The 25,429-nt window shown below is 36.2% G+C and overlaps 1 protein-coding gene across 2 annotated transcripts in view; it reads right to left on the minus strand.

Annotated features, from left to right (window-relative positions):
- The window catches only part of ABCD3 (ATP binding cassette subfamily D member 3), an 80,337-nt gene that overhangs the window by 33,675 nt on the left and 21,233 nt on the right, over positions 1 to 25,429 (minus strand). Inside the window, exons 2-8 of one of the 2 annotated variants that reach the window (XM_002715849.5) lie at positions 20,826 to 20,862; positions 15,452 to 15,550; positions 11,368 to 11,456; positions 5,312 to 5,381; positions 3,640 to 3,737; positions 3,166 to 3,289; positions 171 to 227 (exon numbers count right to left, since the gene is read on the minus strand). In XM_002715849.5, the coding sequence (XP_002715895.1) occupies positions 171 to 227; positions 3,166 to 3,289; positions 3,640 to 3,737; positions 5,312 to 5,381; positions 11,368 to 11,456; positions 15,452 to 15,550; positions 20,826 to 20,862 (574 nt within the window). The remainder of the gene's footprint in view (positions 1 to 170; positions 228 to 3,165; positions 3,290 to 3,639; positions 3,738 to 5,311; positions 5,382 to 11,367; positions 11,457 to 15,451; positions 15,551 to 20,825; positions 20,863 to 25,429) is intronic. The other variant, XM_017346066.3, reaches the window with a different exon arrangement.

Genomic DNA, 25,429 nt, shown 5'->3' on the forward strand with positions numbered 1-25,429 from the left:
ATTAAGATAGCTTTTAAAATCTCTAGTACAGTATTATTTTATAACTAGACTCTGTTATATGTCATGTGAAAACACATACATGAAAACATTCTTTGAGATATACATATATTGACAACACTTTTGAGCAATTTAAATAAAAGTATAAAATAAAAGAATAAAAGTAGACTCACTTGCGCTCCAATTGCACTTGTTAACTTGAAGATATATAAAACAATGTCTAGAAATGGCTGCAAAACAAATATTAGAATACACAGAATTAAAACTAAAGAATTAGGTTGACTGAATCTAAAGAACTACACTGGTAGTTAACACAACATGTTTGTCAGCATGTACGGTTCCCATTACGTATAATGTACTATAACAATACATTTATCAATAAACATATAAAAGACACAGTTCTTTTCTTAAGAAACTTAAAATGGAGATTGTGTGAACAATGTCTAGTGCATAACAAGTAGAAAAAACATTTATTTTCAAATAAATTCTATTGTGATAATTAACCCTTAGTAACTTAGCAATTTCTCAATGTAATATAAGGGCACTGAATAAAATGACCTGAGTTAATCCCAAATCAGTTACCAGCTTTTTTCTGATTTCCACAAATCTTGACCAGTAAAATTAGAGGCTCTTCCTCCTCTAGTAGGTTTTTATTCAATTATCTTATCATAATGTGTATGCACTGAAATAATCATGTGAGCTTATAACCCTAATTCTGTGACATAAAACTCAAGCTCTGAGAACACACATTAATGTACTGCCCCTCACACAGCGACAATTCAACTGCTACACTATCAGTTGCATATATTTTAAAGTGTTTTCCAATAAAGATAAATTGTGTTCATTCACTTTAAGTCTGAAGCCACCCCTTTCTGATTAATATCCTTATTATCACTAGAATAAATGGTCTGGTTTAAAACAGTGAGCACACTGTAGTACATAATACCATTACAATTAATTTGATGACAATCTCACTAACACAGATGTGGCAAGCTCTGAGCTTATAAACTTGCTTGGTATCACCACAGAAAGAATACATAATTGTTTGTCTACAAAACTGATCTACACTGAGAAGGAATTTTGGAACAGCAAAGACTGATAAGGGACACCTGCATCCCACACAGGAATGCCTGGGTTTGAGTCCTGGCTCCACTTCTCACTCCAGCTTCCCATTACTACATATTCTGGGAAGCAGCAGTGATGGTTCAAGTACTTGGGTCCCTGTTACCCACGTAGGAGACCCAGATGGAGTTCCTGGCTCCTGGTTTTGGCCAGGTCCAGACCTGACTGTTGTCATTTAGGGAGTGAACCAGCAGGTAGAAAACCTGACTCTCTGTATCTCTGCCTTTCAAATAAATAAATAAATAATTTGAAAAAATGTATCTACCAAACTCATGAATAGCTCTATATATTCCCCTATCCTATCCTCAGAATATGTAGTCAGAGTTCCTATAATTTGGAATCAGCAAAAGATTCTGGAGAACTCAAAAAAGAAAAAAAGACTGTCATGAAGTGAAAAAGTATCTTAGTAGTGGGCCCGTGCACAAGAAGAGAAGTTCCTGTGGATGTATCATTTTTCTTTTTCTTTTTCTTTTTTTTTTAAAGATTTATTTTATTTATTTGAAAGAGTTACGGAGAGAGCTAGAAAGAGAGGTCCTCCAACCGCTGGTTCACTCTCCAAGTGGCCACAATGGCTGGAGCTGAGCTGATCCAAAGCCAGGAGCCAGGAGTTTCTTCCAGATCTCCCACTTGGGTACAGAGGCCCAAGGACTTAGGCCATCTTCTACTGCCTTTCCAGGCCATAGAAGAGAGCTGGATGAGAAGTAGAGCAGCCGGGACTTGAACTGGCACCCATATGGGATGCCAGCATTGCAGGCCAGGGCTATAACCCGCTGCGCCACAATGCCAGCCCCGGATGTATCTCTTTTCTAAGAACTGCCTATCCTCTCTCCATCCACATGGTTGAAGCAGGATCATTCCGAGTCTTAAAAGGTAACCCAGATCCTTATAAATTTTTTTGTCCTAAGAATGGGTATCTGGGCCAACTGTGACCAGATGCAAAGAAATAATAATTGGTCCAGCTTGAGACAAGCTCCCTAATCCAACCAAGGGCAGCTGCGTGGATTAGAGCAGGAAGAGGACCCTATCAGATGAAGAGCGGAGGGGATGCTGGTAGACAACTAACTATAGGTACCTACCACATCATCCTAGTCAATGCAGGAAGCAATGACAAAGAAGATGGCTTAATGAGAAACAAAAGCTGTAAGGGTGGTGAGATAAGATCACTAAGACAAGTAAGAACTAAAGAAGTGGGAAAAAATCATGGGCCAAAAAATGGCTCGAGTCAAGAGCTCTGGCAACATTCTGAGAGGAGGAAAACAGTAACGAGAAAACTAAAAAGATGGGCCCTTGGAGTAGCAGTTAAGACACCACGGGAGATACCCACATCCTATAATCAGAGTGCCTGGGTTCCAGTCTTGGCCCTGTACCAGATTCCAACTTCCTGCTAACACACACTCTGGGAGGCAGCACATTACGACTCAAATCATTGGACCTTTGCCACTCACATGGGAGAATCTCAGTTCCTGGCTCTTGGCTTTGGCCTGGCCCAGCCCCAGCTGTTGTGGGAATTTGGGGGTGCCAACCAGTGATGGGAACTCTGTCTGCCTCCATTTCTTGCTTTCCCCCTTTCAAATAAATAAAAATGTCTAGAAAACTGAAGCAAACTAACTCCTTTGAAAATTTTTTGAATAAACCTTAAATGATCTATTATAATTGGAGATACTGAAGCAGAGAAACAGGTAGGAAAGAAGTCCTAGTTTAGTGTTATGGATGTGGAACTGGAAATACAAACTGACAATCTGTAACAACTGCTAGAAATACACAGGTCAAAAAATGAGAATTCAAATCTGTTTACAGTCCAAAAATCTCATCTTGCAAATTCTTACAAAATCTTTTTAAGACACTCAACTGTCAGTTCTTGGCCAAAGTACCTCCTAAAATAATATAAAAACTGTTATTTTAATTATTAAAACTATTATAACTCCAATGTTTTTATAAAAGCATTACATATTTATTTGCTATGGTTTTGCCTATGCAATTCTATATAAGTTTTAGATTCAAAATTCAACAAACTTAACAAATAATTTAAAAATTAGAAAAACTTACCTTACTAAGATTTGAATATAGATCAACTACACTGTTACAAAATTTTTCAACATCTTGTGTGAGCAGCTGGTCTGGATTAGCTATTCTGCTGTCCAGATTTCCCATTTTATAATATGTGAAAGCTCTGAAATAGCAATAAGAAAATGACTTAAAACAAGCGAGTTTTAAAATAAAACAAAAAAATTTGCATTATACTACCTAGTACAAATATATAGAAATAGAAAAGTTTAGAGCCAAAAGAGACTCTAAAGACTGTCTCAACATTTCATTTTTCATTTAGAGGAAGCAAGTCCAGAGTAGGATGACTTGTCAGTTAATGGAAGAGCCAAGGCAATATTCCAGGAAACTTATTCCCAACATACTCCTGTGTCTAAGAGCAGGCTTTCTAAAATACGTATCAAACACATAAGAAATACCTCAATATCACAAATGTTACTATTCAAGTATTTTTAATATAAAAAAGGTAACACTTACTGAAGATACTCCTCATAGAGGTATTTAGTGAGCCGTACTCGAAAGCATAGCTTGAGTTCATTTAACCCATACTTCAAGAAGTTATTAACCAAAGAGATCTAAAACAAACAAACAAATATTGGTTTGCTTCATTTCTGCTTACTAAATTACTGTAACTTACTTTTTTATCATTCACTATGTCCTCAAATCCTATGATTTTTATGGTTGATAGTCCAAATTTATGATTCAGATGTTTTATTTAGCATTTATAGTGATGCAAAGAGAACAGGCTAACCAAACTGCAACTGGCTTTAATGACCCTATGTTAAACTTTAGTTGGAACTGAATCTTAATTATGAGATGGCATCTTGCCAACTTTGTAAACAATCAAATCTGTCACTTTTCTAATATAAAGATTTGCTTTTAGGAGTTCCTTTATCTTTGTAGCTTCTGATTCCTATTAGCAGCACCACAAACTCAGACATAAAATCCTATAAACATTATATTTACATTTACCAAAAAAATACTTTTAGGGGACTTGTGTCATGGTGTAGTAGGTTAAGCCACAACTCAGGACACTAGTATCCCATATTAGAATTCCAGTTTGAGTCCCAGCTGCTCGGCTTTTAATCTAGCATCCAGTTAATGTGCCAGGGAAAGCAGTGGAGGACAGCCCAAGTACTTGGGCCTCTGCATCCATGTGGAAAACCCAAATGGAGTTCTAGGCTTCTTGCTTCAGCCTAAGCCCTGGCTATTTATTGTGGGTATTTGGAGAGTGAACCAGTGGATGAAAATATCTCTCTCTCTCTCTCTGTCTTACGGTCACTCAGTCTTTCAAATAAACAAATATAAGAAAATTTTAAACAAAATTTTTAAAAATCTTAAGTTTTATACCAAATAGTGCTATTTTTCAGATCATCATATTAAAATAAATCCTTCGATAGTTCCAAAATCACATTCACATTGCAAATTCACAATAAAACGTTTCTCATGAAGTCTCTGCTGAATCTTTCTCATTTTTTTAATTTAAAAAATTATAAACTACGTATGCTCCTCCTCAAACTTTATTAAACTAGAATTCCCAATTTTCAATTTTATTGAATTTTAGAATCAAGCTTCTCCTTTCCTTCCCTTGTCCCCAGTTTAGAACATTAAAATTCCCAATAGTGCCAATAAAATAATAATATAAGAACCAAGCTAAGAAAATCATGTATGTGTTGTCTTAAAAATTTAGTCTTTAATAAACTCAGATCATAAGTTCCAATTTAAACTATATTTAGTAGTTCAAGTTAATATGATAATTTATGGCCTAAAGCAACAGTTCCCAACCAGGAGGCCTCCTAATTTGGCCACACCTAGAAACATTTCTTTTTGTCACATCTAGAAAGGAGATGCTACCGCCAGCTAATAGGCTACTGCTACCAACTGAAGAAAATTGGTTACGATTTTTAAAAGAGAAATCATCTCCATACCTTTACTATACATGAAATTTATACATAATTTGTACAGAATTCCTTTTAATTTCTCTAACTAGTATAAAGGTTTATACTGAAAAGTATAGTATAAATTATAAAACTAGGCTCAAAATAGGAATGTGGTGTTATAAATTTTCAAAAAACATAGTAAGAATCCTTAAAGATTTTAACAAGATGAAATTTTTCCCTACTTAAGATTTTTAATAAATTAAACTTACAAGAGGCATGGCAGCGATGAAGTTGAATAAGTATCTCTTGAATTCTTTTCTGCTACGACCAATGATACCACTGCAAACCAGCACATGCAATGCATTAGTTGCAAAAGAAGCAAAGTATAGTACAAAGAAAACTTCTGCAAAGCTCTAAAAGTATTTCCGGAAATTTCTATTAAATCAAAAGAATCACTAAGAAAAAAGATGTGAAAAAACATTTTCCTACAAAGGTATGTTTGCTTTCAAAATGTTATCATTTAAAAAAAAATTTTTGAGAGGCAGAAATACAGACCTAGGTATTGGTTACTAGAGATAAAATAAAGCAGCATTTGTTTACTTTTAAGTATTTTAACATTCTGATTCTAATATGCATGAACTAATGACAGAGACTGACACGGAGAGACCAGCAATCTCCTATCATAAAGGGGCGAAAGTAAGCATTTTAGGCTCTTGAGCCAAAAGATCTCTGTTTTAACTACACAGTACTGCCACTGTAGAGCAAAAGCAGCCAAGAACAAGTACGGCTGCTAATAGTAAAATTTCACCAAAACAGACAACAGGTAGCAACACTTGTCCTCCAGGATCTAGTCTGCCAAGCCTGGGACTAAAGGACAGATCAGAGAATATGGTTCAGCAGAGTTCCTGTCAGCCTTAGAATGGCTCAGCACAGCTTCAGATCCCTTAGCAAACTTGAACTAGATCAGCATATATTTTACATATTTATCTATTTTTTAAATATACATTACGAATTTAGGAGTTGGAGCTGTGGAACAGCAGGTTAAGCCTCCACCTGCGACCCTGGCATTCCATATGGGGCACCAGTTCCAGACCTGGCTGCTCCACTTCCGATCCAGCTCTCTGCCTAATGCGCTTGCTGCACCCCCATGGGAGACCCAGAAGACACTCCTAGCTCCTGGTTTTGGTTCAGCCCAGCTCTGGCCGTCGTGACCATTTGGGCATTGAATCAGCGAATGGAATCTCTGTCTCTCCACCTCTCTCTGTACCTCTGCCTTTCAAAATAAAAAAATTTTAAAAAGAATTTAAAATAAGGATTCTACTGCTTTATTAAAACGCTTGAAAGGCACTATTATATAAGTGAAGGATCTTTGGGTACAATCTAAGTCTATCATTTACAGAAGAGATATTTTATTTAATCACAGAGCTCTTTTTTCAAGTATTTCTTAATATTCCCAAACATAATATATTTTGAGAAACCTTGGATTAAATGATTTAAATCTATCCCCTCATTAAAAAGTGATTGGTATATGACAGAAATATAATTTCTTTTTTACGAGGTAGTAGGTAAATAAAATTGGGAAAACATGAATTAAACAAAGCTAACAAATGTCTTTATCAAAGACCTTCTCAAAGCTTTTAATGTAAGATAAATGCACTATAACTCTCCGAGGGGTTTACAGCATGTAACATCTCCTGGATACCTAGGATTCTACACAACCTACTTTGGGAAGTGTTACTTTTGGGTGGTGAAAAAATTAAGTCCAATTTTGATATAACCACTAGAAAGTAAAAAAAGTTTTTAAAAACTCTGAACTGAATCAAAGTAAAAATAAAACCACACAAAAATGTTGTTTATAAGCAGTGAGAATATAGAGACATTAAGCAATGAAGACAGTACAAAAAGTTGAGGTTTAAGTTAAAATTGTTTGAACCAAACTTTACATCAAACCAAAGTGTTTTAGTGTGGCTCAAGCTGTGAAACACACAAGATTATAAAATTCTGGTAAAGTACATGCCATCATTGAGCAATGGTTTACCATTGGAGTAGCAGCTATAAACTTAAAAAATGGTTTCTGGAATAAAGCCTTATTTCTGCTTATTATTCCGCTGCAAAAAAACAGTAATAATTAACAAAAAGTAAATTTACAGTAGCCTTAATGACTATTGCCAAAATATATAAAGATCTTTACAGAATTTGTTGATTTTAAAATGCTGTTGATAGCCAAATGGGTGAAAATAAAATCTTTATGAAGGATTCTCCTCTATATCATAGAATTACTACAGTGTCTACCTTAAAGAAGATAACAGTTTTATTCAGATTTAACAATATTCCAAAGTCAGTAGCTAATAACAACCCTAAAATATGAAAAGGATACTAGAATGAAGCACATTAAAGATTATAACAAGTCTCTTGGAGACTTTAGCAAAAATGAATCTTCTTAGCAGAAATGCATGCATCTAGATCTGCTTTAAAAGAGGCAACAAAAGGAAAAGACAGATAAATCAATTTACAATGTAACTTTAACAGTGAGCAAAAAAGTACTAATTTTTCAAATAAAATTATTCTATGCACAATATTTTAAAACTTTTAATTTGGATAAATTTATTAAATATTAATATTTGACCAAATATTAAAGAACTCATATACAGCAGAGGCTCAAAAATATTTACCAAGGAGAAAGTTAACAACTTCAAAATGATAATTACAATTAGTGAATATGCTTAAGAGAGTATGAAGAAGTTTCTGGCACTATCCTTGCAACCTTTCTCTAAGTTTAAAGCATATCAAACTAATTTTTAAGAGACTGCTAGAAATTCAAAGAAAAAAAACAAAAAAATTTTTAATCTTATAATTAAATTTTAAAACTGAGTAGCCAATAGGCTATTTTAGCAAGTAGAATTATAAGCTGGCTCATACTTCATAACTTTTCTCTTGTCCATTATCATCAATTAAACTGATGTAACAAACTACCCTTGGTTATGTATCTTTTCCAGATTATTGTCTTTGATAAAAATTATCATCTATTTAATTAAACTTAGAAATCCCTAGTTGTGAATACATAATATTATTCTTCTGGATTACAAAAGGATGAAATCACAAAACATGGGAAAATTTTTTTAAAGCAAACCAATTTTCTATTCTAAACTATTACTGTACAGAGTGTGTAAGTAATTTGTGTCTAAAAGGTGGCACAAACGTCTAATATGATTTCATGGTGGATATAATCCATATATTTTTGTCACAAGACAATTAGCAATATTATAGTTGAGGATATTGTATTTTTATCAATATATAGTATTTAAAATCAGATAGTTATCAAAGAAAAATATAAATTTTATAATTGTGTTAAAGGGCATAAATGTCGTTTCTATGTTAATTACACAAAAGATTCAATTTACTTGTGCACACTGCTCATAAAAATAGAACTTAGCAATAAAAATGGATCCTCCTACAGTTGATGCACTAGAAGCAATAAACAAACGTGTCGGTGATGTTCATGTTCTTTCAATTTGTTAGTGTTCTTCACTAGGCACACACAAGGCCAGACTCCCTGAGACATCCTTCAAGGGAGACCACATAATCAGCAAGTCCTCAACTCCTGCTCAATAAATTTTTACAGCCTTCATTTTTAAATGTGAGTTAATAGACAAGAGTCATAGACTGCCTCAATAAAGTCTCTACCATGACTGACAAACATCAGAACAATTTTTTTAAAGGACAATGAAAGAAACAAACAATGCAAGGAGCTGACAAAACATTCCTCTAAAAACTGATAGTTTCAAGATGAAGAAACAACAAAACACATATTTGAAAGAATAATTGCTATAAAATACACATCCACATAAAATAACAATAAAAACTCACTAGACAATAAAGATATTTCCTAGAAAACAGAATAAAATGTCAGATATGAAAACAGTAGAGAAAAACATGATAAACAGGTTAGCGGTATGGAGGGAGTCCAATACTCAACTAATAAGGATTCCAGAAAAAATGGAGAGGAAAAATTGTTTTAAAACAAGAAAATGTCTCAGAATGAAGACTCAGTTTATAGACTTAAAAATGGACCAATTAGTGCCTAACAAAAAGAATGGGAAAAAAATTCACTGATGTTCAGTGAAATTTTCAAACACCACTAATACATCACAAATTACCAAAAAAGTGAAAAAATAAAGTTTGAAGACAGATCCCCTGCTAAGGAAGAGCAATCAAAGTAGCAACAGGCCTCAACATCCCATGGACCTACAGCAGTGGTTTTGAATTTTGCTGCACACTAGAATCATCTAGGATGTTTTCACAAAGCGATGACTAAACGAACCTGAATCTGTAGGATTAGGCCTAGTTCCTAAAATTCACCAGGTGATCCCAACTGTCTGCAACCAAGGTTGAAAGCCAGAACACAACAGTGATGCCCTCAAAATTCTGAGGAAAAGACCCTTTCAACTAGGAATACACAAACATTGCTAATTAATCACATATTATGTAAGAGTAGAATAAAGACATTTTCAAATCTATAAGGTTTCAGAAATTTCTCTCTTGAACCTTGTTTTCAGAGAAAGACTGTATTTGCCAAAATGAGAAAGTAAGCCATGAAAGAGGAAAACAAAAGATTCAGAAAATAGGCTAGTAAATGCAGGAGAGAAGATGCAATTTAATGATGAAACAGTTCAAACTTAACTGCTATTCAGAGGGCCTAGAGTATAACTGCCATGATTAAAACAGAAGACAGGAAACTACAAGTAATAGGGTGAGGGTGAAAATGTTGAGACAAAACTGATAGATTACCTGGCACATTTGATCATATCACAATATTAAAAAGATTTCACAGTATTGTCAAAAAGCCTGAGCTGAATTATAGAGGAGTAGACAAAAAATTAAAGCACACAAAAATTTGTGATTTATAAATGCCAGGAAAAACAAAAAGCCTTATAGAAAAGAAACTACCAAGGTAAACCACATTGCTCAGCTGTAAAGATAGTCAAAAATCATGGCCATTAAGTTCAGATTTAACAACAATTACAATGTAATTGAAAAGATGAGCACGGGAGTTGATAGGAATGCAAAAGAGCTAATTCTCACCCTCCAAAGTAGGAAATGAACATATACACTAACATAAAAAAAAAATCTCTAAGCACTAATATAAGTATGTTATATTGAAATGCAAACATAAAAGATGAAACAGAAACAACAGAAAACCATTGGCTCCAGGTAATGACAGTTGAGTGGAAGGAGTGAGCCCTGGGAATGTATGTTTTGAAATTATAACCTGTAGGAGGACTATTTGACATTAAGCTATGTTCATGTATGACTTTTAAAATTATGATTCAAATAAAAAGGCATGAGACTACCACAGGTTTCAGGGAGACTTGGTTGAATATAATAGCCTACATAATTTACCCATATTCAGAAGTATGTGCTTAATTCTTTAATCCTGTGCAGATAAACTTCTTTATTCTCCTAGAGAAATGAGTCTGAAAACTCGGGCATAAAGCATTCTTCCTCTTCCTATAAATTCTCTAAGAAGCAAATCAAGGATCTAAAAGAAAAAACCTGTATTTCAAAATTTGGGGGCATTTAGAGATTTTAAGTACTGTCATTCAAACAGTCATCTTCAAGTATTTTAAGAAATTTTCTAACAAAATATTACAAACCAGGAACTACTGCAATCGAAGAAAATATTTCCTACCCTGATATTCAAATTGGTATCATGAAGAATAAATTCTTTATTAACAGATAAACGCTAAATGGTTGTTACAACCCAAGATACCCCAACTGACATTTTCAAAGTTTTTAAATTCAAAATTATTGATTTTGAATTAATCATTGTAGTGGTCAACAATATAATATGTAGGGAAATAATGGAAAATACAGAAAGCACTAACTTCAGAAACAAAAAAAAAAAATCTGAGGTTTTTTTCCTCTTATAAACATGCTCAAGGTGACTCTTGAAATGCATTGATATTTTCCACCAAATTATCTCTTTCATTTTAGATACCAAACTTGGTGGCTTTTAAAAACTCCCATTACAAGACTACACTTAAATTTTCTGTTTACTGGTCTCTTTAACAGTCTATAAACTGTCAGCTGAGCAAGGTTTGGTCCAGCAGTTTCTCCATTTCACTGGGATATATACTATGAACCCTATCACATAGTGTCTGGCATACACGAAACACCCCATAAATATTTTTAAGTAAATGAACACATAACTTAAATTAAGTATTTTTACCTAATTTGAAACCTACTTCTTGCTTTAATGATAATGCTTAATTATGAGATAAATTAGTATTTCATACATACAAGAGGAAGGTGAACAGACAAGTACCTTTCAATGAGTGTCCCATTTTGAATCATCCAAACATCACAATATGTTCGAGACACCAGCATAACAGCAATAAGTATCAAGTAACCTGTCTAAAATAAACCAGGTAAATTAAATAAATACATTTTACAAAGTTAAACATTACTTTGATAAAGATTTTTGATTTCCAAATTCAAAGCTTTATTCTAGCTTTAATACAACTCACCTACATTTTACCTAGAGAAAATATTTAAATAGGGTTCAAAAGGAAATTTAAAACATATTATAAATGGAAAAGGCCTTATAGAACATTTACTCTTTCTCATCCAGAATGCAATGAGTCTTAGGCAGGTTATATGACTTGCCTTCACAACAAGTCAATAACACAGGCAAAGAGAATAACTTTGATTACCTGAATCACAATGCACCATGATTTTATCACACTTTTAAATGTATAACTTAAAGAGAAATGGCAATAACTGTTAATGTACTGAAGACTAAAATTTTGCCCAAGTAAAATAAATTTGGTTCAGTTTGTTAGAAAAACTTTTAATAGTGTCCTTGCCTTCACAGGGTTTTCAATTTATTTAAGAAAGCAAGACACACACACACACACACACACACAAACAGAAAAATTTAGGTAAACACATTTATATGACTTCATATGAGAAGTACTGGGATGGGAAGGTTTAGAGTAACAAAAGATGGCTACTGCAATTAGAAATACATTAAATAAATCAAGTAAAATGAATGAGAGAATTAAGAGTAAAAAATGGTAAAGGATTTAGAGAAAAAAATGAAATTAAAATCATATGAAGTACAGGGTTGCATATGAAGCGTAATTGAGACAATATAAAGTTACTGCAAGCTTCCAGGAAGAACAAAATATGTAAAATGATGTCTAGAAAGTGTTACTTAAGCACTGCTGTGCAAAACAGATTACAAAGAGGGAGAGCTAAAAGGTGGGGTGACTAAAGCCAGGTATCTCTGAGATGAGAAGCCTGCTGCCTCCTCTCCCTTCCCTGACAAACACATACACATTCAAAGCCAACCTTAAACTTTCTGAAGTGGAAGAATATGACAGTCACATAGCAACTAAAGTCTGGGGTAGGGGACACTGGTTGGCTAATATAGGCAGTTTCAAAATTACTGAAGTGAGAGACGACAGCATGTGTTACTTAAATAATTTTTACAAAACAAACTTCATTTTTAAAAAGTGAAAACCCTCCAAGTCAAGGATGAGAGAGGAGGTCATAAACACAAAAGTAGTAAATGAAGCCCTAAGAAGACAGTGTCAAAGAGAGTCTATGTAATTGAGCTGTGGGACCTGCCACCCTAAGACTTGCCAGAGTTAGCTAGCAAGAAAGGTATCTCCCTGCCTGATCCCACTGTCCCAAAGTTAGGAATTCGGTTGACAACAGAAGACGCTATTGATTTCAATATATCTATCTGTGTCATTTTAACAATAATGCCAACTTTCAATTCAGACATTTAATATTGCCTCTGATTTTGTTGGGAGGGGGGATTTATTTATTTGAAAGGCAGAAATAGAGTCAGGGGGCAAGTGAGGGAGGGAGGAGAGAGAGAGGAGAGAGAGAACAGAGAGAAGAGAGAGAAAATCTTCCACTCGCTGGTTTATTCTGCAAATGGCCACAATGGCTGGAGCAGTGCCAGGCCAAGGCCAGGAGCCAGGAGCCTTGAGCTTCTATCAGTTCTCCCACGTGGGTGCAGGGGCGCAAGCACTTAGGCCATCTTCCACTACTTTCCCAGGAGCATTAGAAAGCAGCCAAAACAGAAGTGGAGCAGCACGGACTTGAACCAACACCCACAAAAGCTGCTGGCACTGCAGGTGGAGGCTTTAACTTCTACACCACAGCACTGACTCCTAATACTCTCAATCCTAAATTAATCACTGCAGTATAAAGGTATTATTAGACACAGATAAATTGGTTTTTTTTCCCTCATTTTATGTTCTTGGTTATATTTTCCTTTAAAAGAAGTACCAAATTCACTTGTCTCACTGAAGTAAAACCTAGCAAACTTTGCTTTACTGGCAGTTCTAAAAATTTTTTATATAAAGGGTGTCTTCAGAATCACCACTGTTCCCATTATTATTGTACCTGTGTCAGCAACTCAAGAGTTGGCAATGATTCAGGTCCCTCACCCTAAAATACACATGAAGTTCCATATTCTCTCACGTTTTATTTTCACTTCTATTTCCTATACCAATTATTCACTCTATGTCTTATCTTCTATTATTTCCAAATATTTTATTTTACTTTCTTGAAATTGGGTTAAACTTCAGTCTTTATGTTCCTCAGAGATGGCATGTAAAATGACTCTATGGCAGGTCCAGACCTAGACAAACTCAGGGATTAGCCAAGTTGGTGCTTCTACCTCCCTTACCAACTCCTAGAGACCTAGCCAATGTCTCACATTCACGTCACCCATGATGAACTCCTGCAACAGTGAGTATCAGCATTAAGTTGCTAACTGATCAGATGATATATAAATCTTTCCAGAGAAGGATGTATTTTCAACAAGGCTTCTTCAAAGCCAGATAGATTACAGAAATTAGAAAACAATTATGCTTGAAGAGTCAAAGGAAACCTTTACAAAGAAGATAACAAGTGTTCAGCTTTTTTTTTTAAACACATTTGTTTTTGCTGGGAAGAGGGACAGGTTTTCAGACATGACATTGTGCATGACAGCACAGCCTCTGATCACAAAATAGTAATGAATCTGCTAAGCAGATGATACTGAAAAGGTCAAAGTCAGTTTGTGATTTACCCTACAAGAAAAAAAGAAGCAACGCTTTTAGTTGAGTTTCAGAAATAAAACTCAGAGCCATTGGAAAGCAAAAAGATCAAAGCAATTATAACAATCCAGGTAAGATACAGTGAAAACAGCAGGAATGGAAAGGCAGAGACTAATCTGAAAAACACAAAGATTCCTGGGAAGAACACTGAAAATGTAAGAGAGGGACTAGATTTTAAAAGTGTTAGTATGATTCCATTTTTATCAAAATATATGCTCATAAACAAGACCATACACCAAAATGACTGAGACTGGTAAGTCCAAAGAAGAGAAAAATATCCATCTGCATTTTCCAGCTCTGCTTTTCAAGGAAAATATAATCTCCATCAAATTAGGAAAAAAAAGGATGTTGTTATATTATTTTTTAGAGTTTCTCCAGGACAGAATCAACAGGATATGGTTCTGAGGTGAGGGCACGGACAGCAGATCTAGTGTAATGGAGGAAAGGACTTTCTCTTGGAAACTGCACCGCTATTTAAACAGCTTATCCTTTTCTTGCTATTACTCAATGATAAGGCTAATGCTTTTTAAAATTTGAACATGAGGAAATGTTATGGTTTAAGAAGATAAATCTGGTATAAGAGTTTTTAAAAAGAGATCTTCGAAGTAAAACTAACTGAAGATCACTGTAATATCCAGTTAGGAAGAGAAGAAAAATGACTAGATCCTAAAAAAAAAAAAAAAGATGAGACACGGGGAGGAGAAGTCACAGATAATGAAATTTCTGGTTATATAAAAGGGAGAATGCTGAGGTGATTAAAAACACAGCACTGTTTTGATAATCATTACAAGTATTTATTAAGTAACAACCATTTAAAAAAAAGCAAAGGAAAGAAATAAAGAAACTTATTCCTAAAATCAGCTCACTTCCTGAAAATATTTGATTTCAGGTATCATTCTGAGTCTCTTCAAAACATATCTAGTCAAATGTGAAGCAGCAAGTTTTAACATATTTCATATCAATGTAACTTCTTAATGTGTAAATATAATAAAAAGGTTTATCTTTTTAAATTTAATATCGTTTTTACTGGCACTATTTAACTATAATAAAGCAACGCCATTTAGTATAGCTGCCCTGTAGTCATTTAGAATTTTGCATAAAGCAGAATGAAAAATTGGCACTTAACAAGGGTATTTGACAAGTGGTGATTTGAAGACAAAAATCTGGTAGCCTTCTTACTTACACAGAAAATATCTGACTGCCAGTATAACCAAAGTGCTATGTTTTACTGTTCTGATCTCATAAACCTTGAAAGTTGAACACTTAACATTATAATTTCGTAAGACTTACCTCTTTACAAAATGTTCTAGGGACCATAATTTTCAGAATCTTTGACAGCCTTGATAAAAATACCTTGTCCACAACAGCTCGCTCTTTTCTTCCTTCTTTCTAAAAAAAAAAAAAAAAAAAAAAAAGAAAAAGAAAAAGAAAGTCCTTTAAAGATAGCTATAACAGATGTAATAAAAAAAAAAGATTAACATATTTCACCTAAATCAATATACTCTATGTAGACAGCAAAGACTTGTACTACTCCTCTTACTCAAACATGCTTTCAAAAAGTAAGATATCACCTAAACACTGGGGCCAGATGAATACACAGGAGGCTATAAGCAGAAGAAACAGCAAGTGTCCCAACACCAAGCAAAAGCCCATTTACTGTGCTTGAGGAACAACAAAATGGCCACTTGAGTCCCAGGGGTGAGCTCGGAGAGTAATAGATGAGGTCAGAGAGACAGCTAAGAATTGGTCAAGTACTTATTAAGGGTTTTATTACCCACTTCCTAATTAACAGGGGACTTTTAAAAACAATCCTAAACAGAATTTTCCCTGATGTTACTACAGGAAATTTGGATTTCTAGACTTTTCACTTAACATTTACAATATACAGTCTGCTAGTTCACCCTCTTCCTCATCAATTCAAAGACAAGGTTCCTTCACTCATGAAGCTTGCTTTTTAGCAGGGGAAACACAGATAATAACCAATATACAAATTACTACAGACAGACTAGGCAGGGCCCTGAGAAAATAAGAATGGTTCAGACAGGATGCACAGAAAGGCCTCCGGACATTTAACCTGACATAAAGTGAAGCCATGTGATTATTTCGGGGGAGGAGGGGTGAAGCACAAGGAACATCAAGCACAAAACTCAATGCTGGAATAAAACAGATATGCACAACCAACAGTAGGATGAAAGCATTGCTAGAGCAAAGAACAACAAAGAACAATGACAATGGAAAGGGAGGCAAGGCCCACAAGGGACAGAGCCTTGACTCCATAGTGAATTACTGTAATTGTAGAAGGACTGAAGATAACCACAACCCCTTCAGAGATTTTTTTCATTTTCACTGGGTCCATGAAAACAGAAGCACAAAACCACTTGCAAGGAAAAAGTGACATGAAGAGCCTGTAGAGACTATTTACTTCACTATCATTGGGCTGCTTAGGGAACAGACAGAAGAAACTTCTTGGAAAGGCAAGACACTACAGAAGAACTCTCTTTCCCTGCCTAACATTATCCCCCAACTATTATAACCATCACCCTCAACTCTTGGGTTAACTACTAAGCTCTTCACAATCAGCCATAATTAGACAAATTATGTTTTAAATTAAAATGTATAAATATGCTTTAGTTAAAATTAATGTCTGAATTAGAGACAGGCATTTGGTACAACAGTTAAAACACCACTTACAACATACACATCCCATCTTGGAGTGACTAGGTTTTGTGTCTCAGCTCTGTTTCCAGTTCCGTCTTCCTGTACTAGATACCCTGGCAGGCTTCAGGTGATGGCTCAAGTACTTGGGTCCCTGACACTCACATGGGAGATCCAGACCGAGTTCCTGGCTCCAGGCTTTGGCCTGGTCCAATACTGGTTATTGCAGCAATTTGGGGCGTGAACTAGCAGACGGAAGATTTTCTCTCCCCCACTCCCTTTCTGTCTACTTTTCAAATAAATGAAAATATAAAGCCAGCATTGTGGCACAGCAGGTAAAGCCAACATCTATGATGCCAGCATCCCCCTGTGGGCACTGGTTAATGTCCTGGCTGCTTCACTTCTAATCCAGCTCCCTTCTAATGGCCTGGGAAAAGCAGAAGACAGCCCAAGTGCTTGGGCCCCTGGCACCTACAAGGGAGATACAGTTAAGCTCCTGGCTCCTGGCTTTCACCTGCCCCAGCGCTGACTATTGCAGCCATCTGGAGAGTGAACCAGCAGATGGAAGATTCTCTCTCTCTCTCTCTCTCTCTCTCTCTCTGTAACTCTGACTTTCAAACAAATAAGTAAATCTTTAAAAAAGACTATTTTCTAATTAAATCCTTTCCTCTTCCTTAATTCCAATTTTATGAAAATATTCTCACCCAATTACCATCCCAAAGGTTATAATCGCAGTCATGCATCACTTAATGACAAGGATGTGTTCTGAGAACTGCATTAGGTGACTTCACTGTGTGTGAACAGCAGAGTGCACTTACACAAACCTGGATGACACAGGTCTATCACTCAATGCAGCCTCTGAAGCAATAAACAGAATAAAGAGGAGATGCCTGAGGCTGCAGCCTGCCTAACACAATATATTGTTTTACAGTAAGTCTTTATAAGTAGAAGGAGCACATAATAAAATGATAAGTACAGTATAAAAAATACATAAGCCAGTAATACAGCATAGCTTTTCATCAAGTATCACATACTACACATAACTGCATGTTATACTTTTATGCACCTGATAGCACAGGTTTGTTTACACCAGCATCAGCACAAACATGAGTAATATGTTGCATTACAACATGAGGAAGGCTATGAAACTACCAGGCAGCCGGCGCCACAGCTCACTAGGCTAATCCTCCGCCTGCGGCACCGGCACACCGAGTTCTAGTCCCGGTCAAGGCATCGGATTCTGTCCCGGTTGCTCCTCTTCCTGTCCAGCTCTATGCTGTGGCCTGGGAAGGCAGTGGAGGATGGCCCAAGTGCTTGGGCCCTTCACCCACAAGGGAGACCAGGAGGAGGCACCTGGCTCCTGCTTCTGATCGGCACAGTGCACCAGTCATAGCGGCCATTTTGGGGGATGAACCAACGGAAGGAAGACCTTTCTCTCTGTCTCTCTCTCACTGTCTAACTCTGGCTGTCAAATAAAAAAATAAAATAAATAAAGAAACTACCAGGCAATAGGAACTTTTTTTAGCTCCATTATAATCTTATTGGATCTTGGTCATATTTGCAGTTTACTGTCAATTGGAATATCATTACAGAGCACACAATTATATAAAAAATTTCAATGAAAATATTTCCTTTTCAACTGCTCCTCATAAGTAACACATTCACTGTAAAAATTTGAAAATTTTGATAAATAAAAATAAGAAATCTATAATTATCATCTCAGGTTATCAACTGTTAATATTTTGTAGCTATTCTACCAGATTTAGCATAAACTCGTATACATAAATGTGTGTGTGTGTACACACTTCCACACTAGCGCAGAGGGTTTGGGAAGACCTGAGAGACACTAATCAATGGAAGCCATCATAAGTTTACTAAATAAGTTGTCCTGAGCTGCTTCTTTCTTGAAAATATTATACTAGTATATTAGCTGCCATGAAAAAAAAAAGTTCCATGAGGCCAAGGACTTATTTTTCTAATTACCATATACCTAGAGCCAATAGCAGTGCCATGTATACATGAGAGACTCAGCATGTATTTGTTGAAAAATTGATTTAGTAAATGAACAAATCAAAAAATCTGATGTTTTTAATAAAATTATCATGTCCATAATAGAGAAATAAGAACCAGATTTCACTACAGGTGAATATAGTTACAAAACCATAACTGAAACAAACAAAAAAAAATTGAGAAGACAGAAAGTCATCACAATTTTGAGGAAAAAAGGGAAGGTAAATTAAATTTGTAAATAATACCTTCTATTTCACATATTAGATGACAGGACCACATTCAAAATTACAAAGATTATACAGACAGTGGATTAAACCCAATAAACTGACATTTACAGAGACAGATTAACATTTCTTTAAAAGAAATAAGTGGAGTTATCGTGGACCCAACAACTCCATTCTTAGGCATACACACAGGAAAAATGAAAATATATGCCCACACAAAAAAATATACACAATATCCATAGCAACATTACTCATAATAGGCCCCAAACTGAAACAACCTACATGTCCTTCAACTAATGAAAAGAAACTAGGCATAAAATGCCACATATTGCATGACTCTATACATATGAAATGTACAGAACAGGCAAATCAAGAGACAGAAAGTAGCACAGTGATCACAGAAAAGAAAGTAATAAGAAGTGATTGTTAATGGCTATCAGATTTTGGGGCAGACATGAAATCTGTTCAAATTAGATACTGGTGACAGCCACACAACTATGTGAATATATTAATAACTATTAATGTATACATCTAAATGGATTAATTTTATGGTATAAGAACTATATCTCAATAAATATATTACTGTATTTTATATCATATAATCTTTTTTAATTTTAATTTTTTTTATTTATCTGAAAGGCACAGAGAGAGAGAGAGACTGAGTCAGACAGAGATCTTCCATCTACTGGCTCACCCCACAAATGCCTACAACAGCTGGATATAAGCCAGGAGCCAGGAACTCAACTCAGGTCTCCCTCGTAGGTGGCAGGGACCCAAGTACTTAAGCCATCACCTGCTGCTTCCCAGGGTGCACATCAGTAAGAAAATGAATTTGAAGCAGAGCCAGGACCTGAACACAATATGGTACACAAGCATTCCATGTGGCATCCTAACCACTGGGCCAAACAGCTGCCCCCAAAAAGCTGTTATTTAAAAAAAGAAAAATCAATCGATGAGTACAAGATGTAAGGGATCTTTCAACAGAACTGTTCATCAAAAAGACACGAAGGTTATAATTTACCATCAGCTTCACTTAATGTAAACAATGTGGCTAAATAATTAAAGTCATTTTAGAATAATTTTAGCAATGTGATGTTCATATCAAGGAATACAGTAGTGTTGATGTATTCCATGGCAGTCAGATCACATCTGGACACATTGTATCTATTCTAGATACAATGTATAGGTAAACAAGTATAGGTCTAGAGGAATGTACACAAAATCAAAAAAGGATCAGAAACCATGTCACATGAGAAACATCTGAAGAAATGAAAGTTTCTCAGCCTAAGGGGAAAATATTCAGAAGATACAACTGTCTTCAAATATTACGAGGGTCCTTTAGAGAAGCCAGAGTAGACTCATCCTGTAATGATAAAGTTAATCACTAGGAAGCTAGGAAAGATTAATCTCATCATGAAAGTGCTTCAAAAGGTTCATGAAAATATGAATTAAAAGATAAGTTTATTTTGGTGTAATACATTTTTTACACCTATAATAGTTTTTTCCTAACATGTAATTTCCATGACCTTTTTGAAGACCCAAATACATGATGGCTTCTTTATAGAGTAGTAATCCACAGAATAAGAAGATTCAAGTAAATACCAGTATCTCTCAGGATTCCTGTTCCAAAAAGAATTCCTCCAATACACAGGAGATTGGAGAGGTATTTTTAAGGTCCCTTCTAAATCTAAAATTCTGTGATTCTTATCCTTTTTAAAGGTATATAACATAATAAATGCATGAAATTCCCAATAGTAGGTGACATAAAATTTTACCTCATGATTCTGTAATGGTGGTTTTCCACTTTTCTTACTGCAGAGAGAAAAAAAGAGAATACTGTATTTGCAAAGTGTTTTCAACATAATATTTTAATATGGCAAAAATAATATACCAAACTCTCCAAATGGGTTACTTTTTTCATATTATATTGAGATAAAACATGTTAACTAATAATAGTCCAGCTGTCTCTATTATTTATAGAAAATGCTCAATAAATGTTAACTATAATTGTATAACAGTATAACAGACACTGTTTTTTTTTTTTAAGATTTTTTATTTATTTGGAAGGTAGAGTTACAGGCAGTGAGAGGGACAGAGAGAAAGGTCTTCTATCCACTGGGTCACTCCCCAAATGGCTGCCAACAGCTGGAGCTGCACTGATCTGAGGCCAGAAGCCAGGAGCTTCTTCCGTGTTGCCCATGTGGGAGCAGGGGCCCAAGGACTTGGGCCATCTTGTACTGCTTTCCCAGGCCATAGCAGAGAGCTGGATGGGAACAGGGGCAGCCGGAACTAGAACCAGCACCCATATGGGATGCTGGCACTGCTGGCAGAGGATTAACCTACTGCGCCACGGGCGCTGTCACCCAGGCATTGTATTTGGTAATGTTTACATATATGTGTATACAAATAGACATACATATACATATTTATTTTACAAATCCACCCATGGAAAGGTGGAAGTCTACTTCCCCATCCTTGAATCAAAGTTTGGCCACATGAACTGCCTTGCCCAATGGAGCATTAAACAATCTGATGCAAACAGACTTAAAAAAAAATGTTTGTGCACCCGGTTCTCTCTCTTACTGCTGGGAATCTTTCTCCAACTACACCAGCAATTCCAGGTTAGTCTCCTCAAGAATAAGAGAATATATGATTATCATATTACAAATAAGGAAACATATCTGGAAAGAGTAAGCAGTGAGGCTGGCACCGTGGCACAGAGAGTTAAAGCCTATCTCTACCCTCTACCTCTCTGTAACTGCCTTTCAAATAAATAAAACAAAATCTTTTTTTTTTTTGGACAGGCACAGTGGACAGTGAGAGAGAGACAGAGAGAAAGGTATTCCTTTGCCGTTGGTTCACCCTCCAATGGCCGCCGCAGCTGGCGCGCTGCGGCCGGCGCACCGCGCTGAATAAAACAAAATCTTAAAAAAATTAAAAAAAAGAGTAATCAGCATGCCCAAGGTTTATGCTCTGACTAGTAACCCAGGCTACCTCCCTAAACAACATGATCAATCAGACTCAGGTTATAAAACAGTACCATGACAACTGTGCCTCTACCTAATTTTGATCCTATTTTTAATTTCTTGTTTGATGTATTATTTTCTCCCAGTAAACTAGTCCCATGAGATCAGGTTGGTTTCTCTGAAATTGAAGCAATATTTTATTTGAGATGCAAAATATTTAGAGGGATCAACACCTGTAAATGGAAGGCCCAGAAAACAAGTTTGGAAAGAATCCAAACTGTGATGCAGGATCAAAAGCATTTCAGCCAACCACATGGGAAGCTCCAAAACAAGTACTGACCATCAGAGTAGTCTGTGATAGGCTACTGCTCAATGTGCAAATGTATGCTGTCCTAGAGAGGGAATGGCCTGGGAGATGGGGGGTTAAGGGGAGTGGCTCCTCTTCACAGCTGTGGCAGAACCTACGTTATGAGCAGAAGGAGCTACATGGATTCTATTGTTTATCACAGTACAAAGTAAGAGGCCTTCTTTTATTATTTTTTTAAAGATTTATTTTATTCATTTGAAAGGCAGAGTTACAAAGAGAGACATGGAAAGCCAGAGAGAGAATTTTTCATCCACTGGTTCACTCCCCAAATGGCTGCAACAGCAAGGGCTGGGCTAGATGAAAGCCAGGAGCTTCCTCTGCAAGGACTTGGATCATCTTCCACTGCTTACCCAAGTGCCCAAATGCATTAGCAGGGAGCTGGATCAGAAGTGGAGCAGCTGGGTCTCAAACCCATGCTCATACGGGATGTCAGCACTGCAGGTGGTGGCTTAACTCATTATATCACAACATTGGCCCCAGAGACCTTCTTATAAGGGGAATCTGGATGGTGCATCTCCACATCTACTGTAGGCATTCTATATTAGTCAGCCATCTATGTTTAGCACCTAGGTGACTGATGATTTGTAGAATGAACATTTTCAGTGATAAGATAATCTGGTCACTGAACAAGGTTAGAAAGTCAAACTTAACTACAATTCAACATGTGTTTTATTTTAAAAAGTGCTTAGGTTTATTAATGTTTCCAATTTCAATTGTACTACACATTTATGTTTTAACATTTTTATGAATTATAAAGCTGTTTCAGAAAATATCTTTCACTATAGCAAAGAATCAATTGAATGCAGAGAAAAGCTATAGAATGGGAGAAAACATTTGCAACTATATACCTGATAAGCTGTTAATACCCAAAAACTATAAGGAACTCAACTCAGAGAAGAAAACTGACCAGTGAAAAAATTAGTAGAGGTGGGCATTGTGGCACAGCATTAAGTTGTCACTTGTGACACCCACATTCCATAGCAGAGTGTCTGGAATCAAGTCCCATCTCCACATCTAATCCAACTTCCTTTTAATATTCCAGGGAGGCAGCCTGCTGCCAGTTGGCTTTGGCCTGTACAGTTCCCGCTGTTGTAGACATTTGGGGGAGTGAACCAGTAGATGGAAGATCTCTCTCGTTTCTTACTCTATGTCATTCTGCCTTTCAAATAAATAAATTGAAAAAAAAAATTTAAGAATTTGTAAAAGGGGGCCATCATTGTGGCATAGTGAGTAATGCAGTTGCCTGTAACGCTGGCATCCCATATGGGCACCAGTTCATATCCAGCTGCTCCACTTCCAATCCACCTTCCTGCTAACAGCCTGGGAAAAGCAATGGAAAATAACCTGAGTGTTTGGGCCCCTGCCACCCATAAGGGAGACCTGGATGGGGCTCCTGGCTCCTGACTTGTGTCTGGCCCAATGCTGGCCATTGTAGCCATCTGCGGAGTGAACCAGTGGACAGAAGATCATTCATTCTCTCTATGTGTCTCTCTACTTTCAAAATAAATAAATAAACCTTTAAAAGAGTATTGTAAACATTTCTAAAAAAATACACAAATTGCTAACAGAAACATGAAAAAACACTCAACATATCTAAAAATTCAGATCAAAACCACAAAGAGATACCACCTCACATTCATTAGGATGGCTACTACCAAGACAAAAGATAACAAGAATTGGTCAGGATGTAGAAAAAAGATAACTCCTGAATACCGTTAGTAGAAATGTAATTTATAAGCCATTATGGAAAACAGCATGGAGATTCCTCAAAAAATTTAAAACAGAACTATCACACGATCCAGCAACCCCACTTTTGGCAATATATCCAAAGGAAATGAAATCAGTATTCCAAATAGCTATCTGCACTCTCATGTTCATTGTAGTATTAATCACAAAGTAATACTATAGAATCAACCTAAGCACTATCAACAAATGAATGGATAAAGAAAACGTGGTATATATGTAAAATGGGATGTTAGTCAGCCTTAATAAAAAGAAGGAAATCCTGTTGTTTATGACATGCTTGAATCTCGAGGACTCAAAGCTTAATGAAATAAACCAGGCACAAAAAGACAAATTCTGCATGATCTTTCTCACATGTGGAATCTAAGAAAGCTGAGGTGGTTGCCAGTGTCTGGGAAGCAGGAGAAATGAGGATGTTGGTCAAACGATACAACGTTTCAGTCATGCAGGATGCCTAAGTTCTGGAGATCTAGCACATAGGATGGGGACAACTTAAAGTTTGACAGTGGTTATCACTCCACAGTGTGCATGTTTATCAAAACAAAATTCTAAAAAGTAAAATATTCAATAAAAATGTCACAGCACTTACTGCTATTAAACACTGCAAGTTGGTATTTATAGAGAAATGGAGATCCATGCTATGCAATTGCTTGCAAAAATATACTTCTAACTTTAAAATATATATATATGTACAAGTAGTAGACACACATTCACACATGTGGGGAAATTAGGCACAGGAGGCAATTCAAAGATGGCGCCTGCAGGGAAATTAGGCACACATGGCAATTCAAAGATGGCGCCCAAAGGAAGTAAGGTGAGCGGTACCTAAAGTCATTTACCACCAAAGCTGATTGGCCGCGCAGCATCAGGGGAGGTGACGACAACTGATGATGAGTATACAGACACATAGCTGGTCCTGTAAAAAGTCGCCCCATAAAATGACCTTTTAAGTAATTGGTTGGTCCTTATGCCCTGCCCCAGTAATCCTGCGGTCTTGTGCTTTAAAAGGCTTTGCTATGCATGCAATAAACCAAGTTCTTGCTTGCTTGACTCCCTGCTGCGTCTGTCTCCGGGATTGGGAGGCTGGGGAGCGGGCGAGCGGCGCACTTACCTTTCTTCGGACTCAGTCCATCCTCGTTTGGGTGGACTAAGACCCTGCAACACACACAACACACACACACACACATTCACACCCACCAATGGGCATCATCACTAGCCAGCTCTCTCATTACTCTCTTCAAGCTTCCATGAAATACCTTGTTCAGAGTGCACTATAACATTTCTAAGGCATTAAATTGGCCTG

The sequence above is a fragment of the Oryctolagus cuniculus genome, chromosome 7 (assembly GCF_964237555.1).
Source record: "Oryctolagus cuniculus chromosome 7, mOryCun1.1, whole genome shotgun sequence".
In the NCBI taxonomy this organism is placed as follows: domain Eukaryota; kingdom Metazoa; phylum Chordata; class Mammalia; order Lagomorpha; family Leporidae; genus Oryctolagus; species Oryctolagus cuniculus.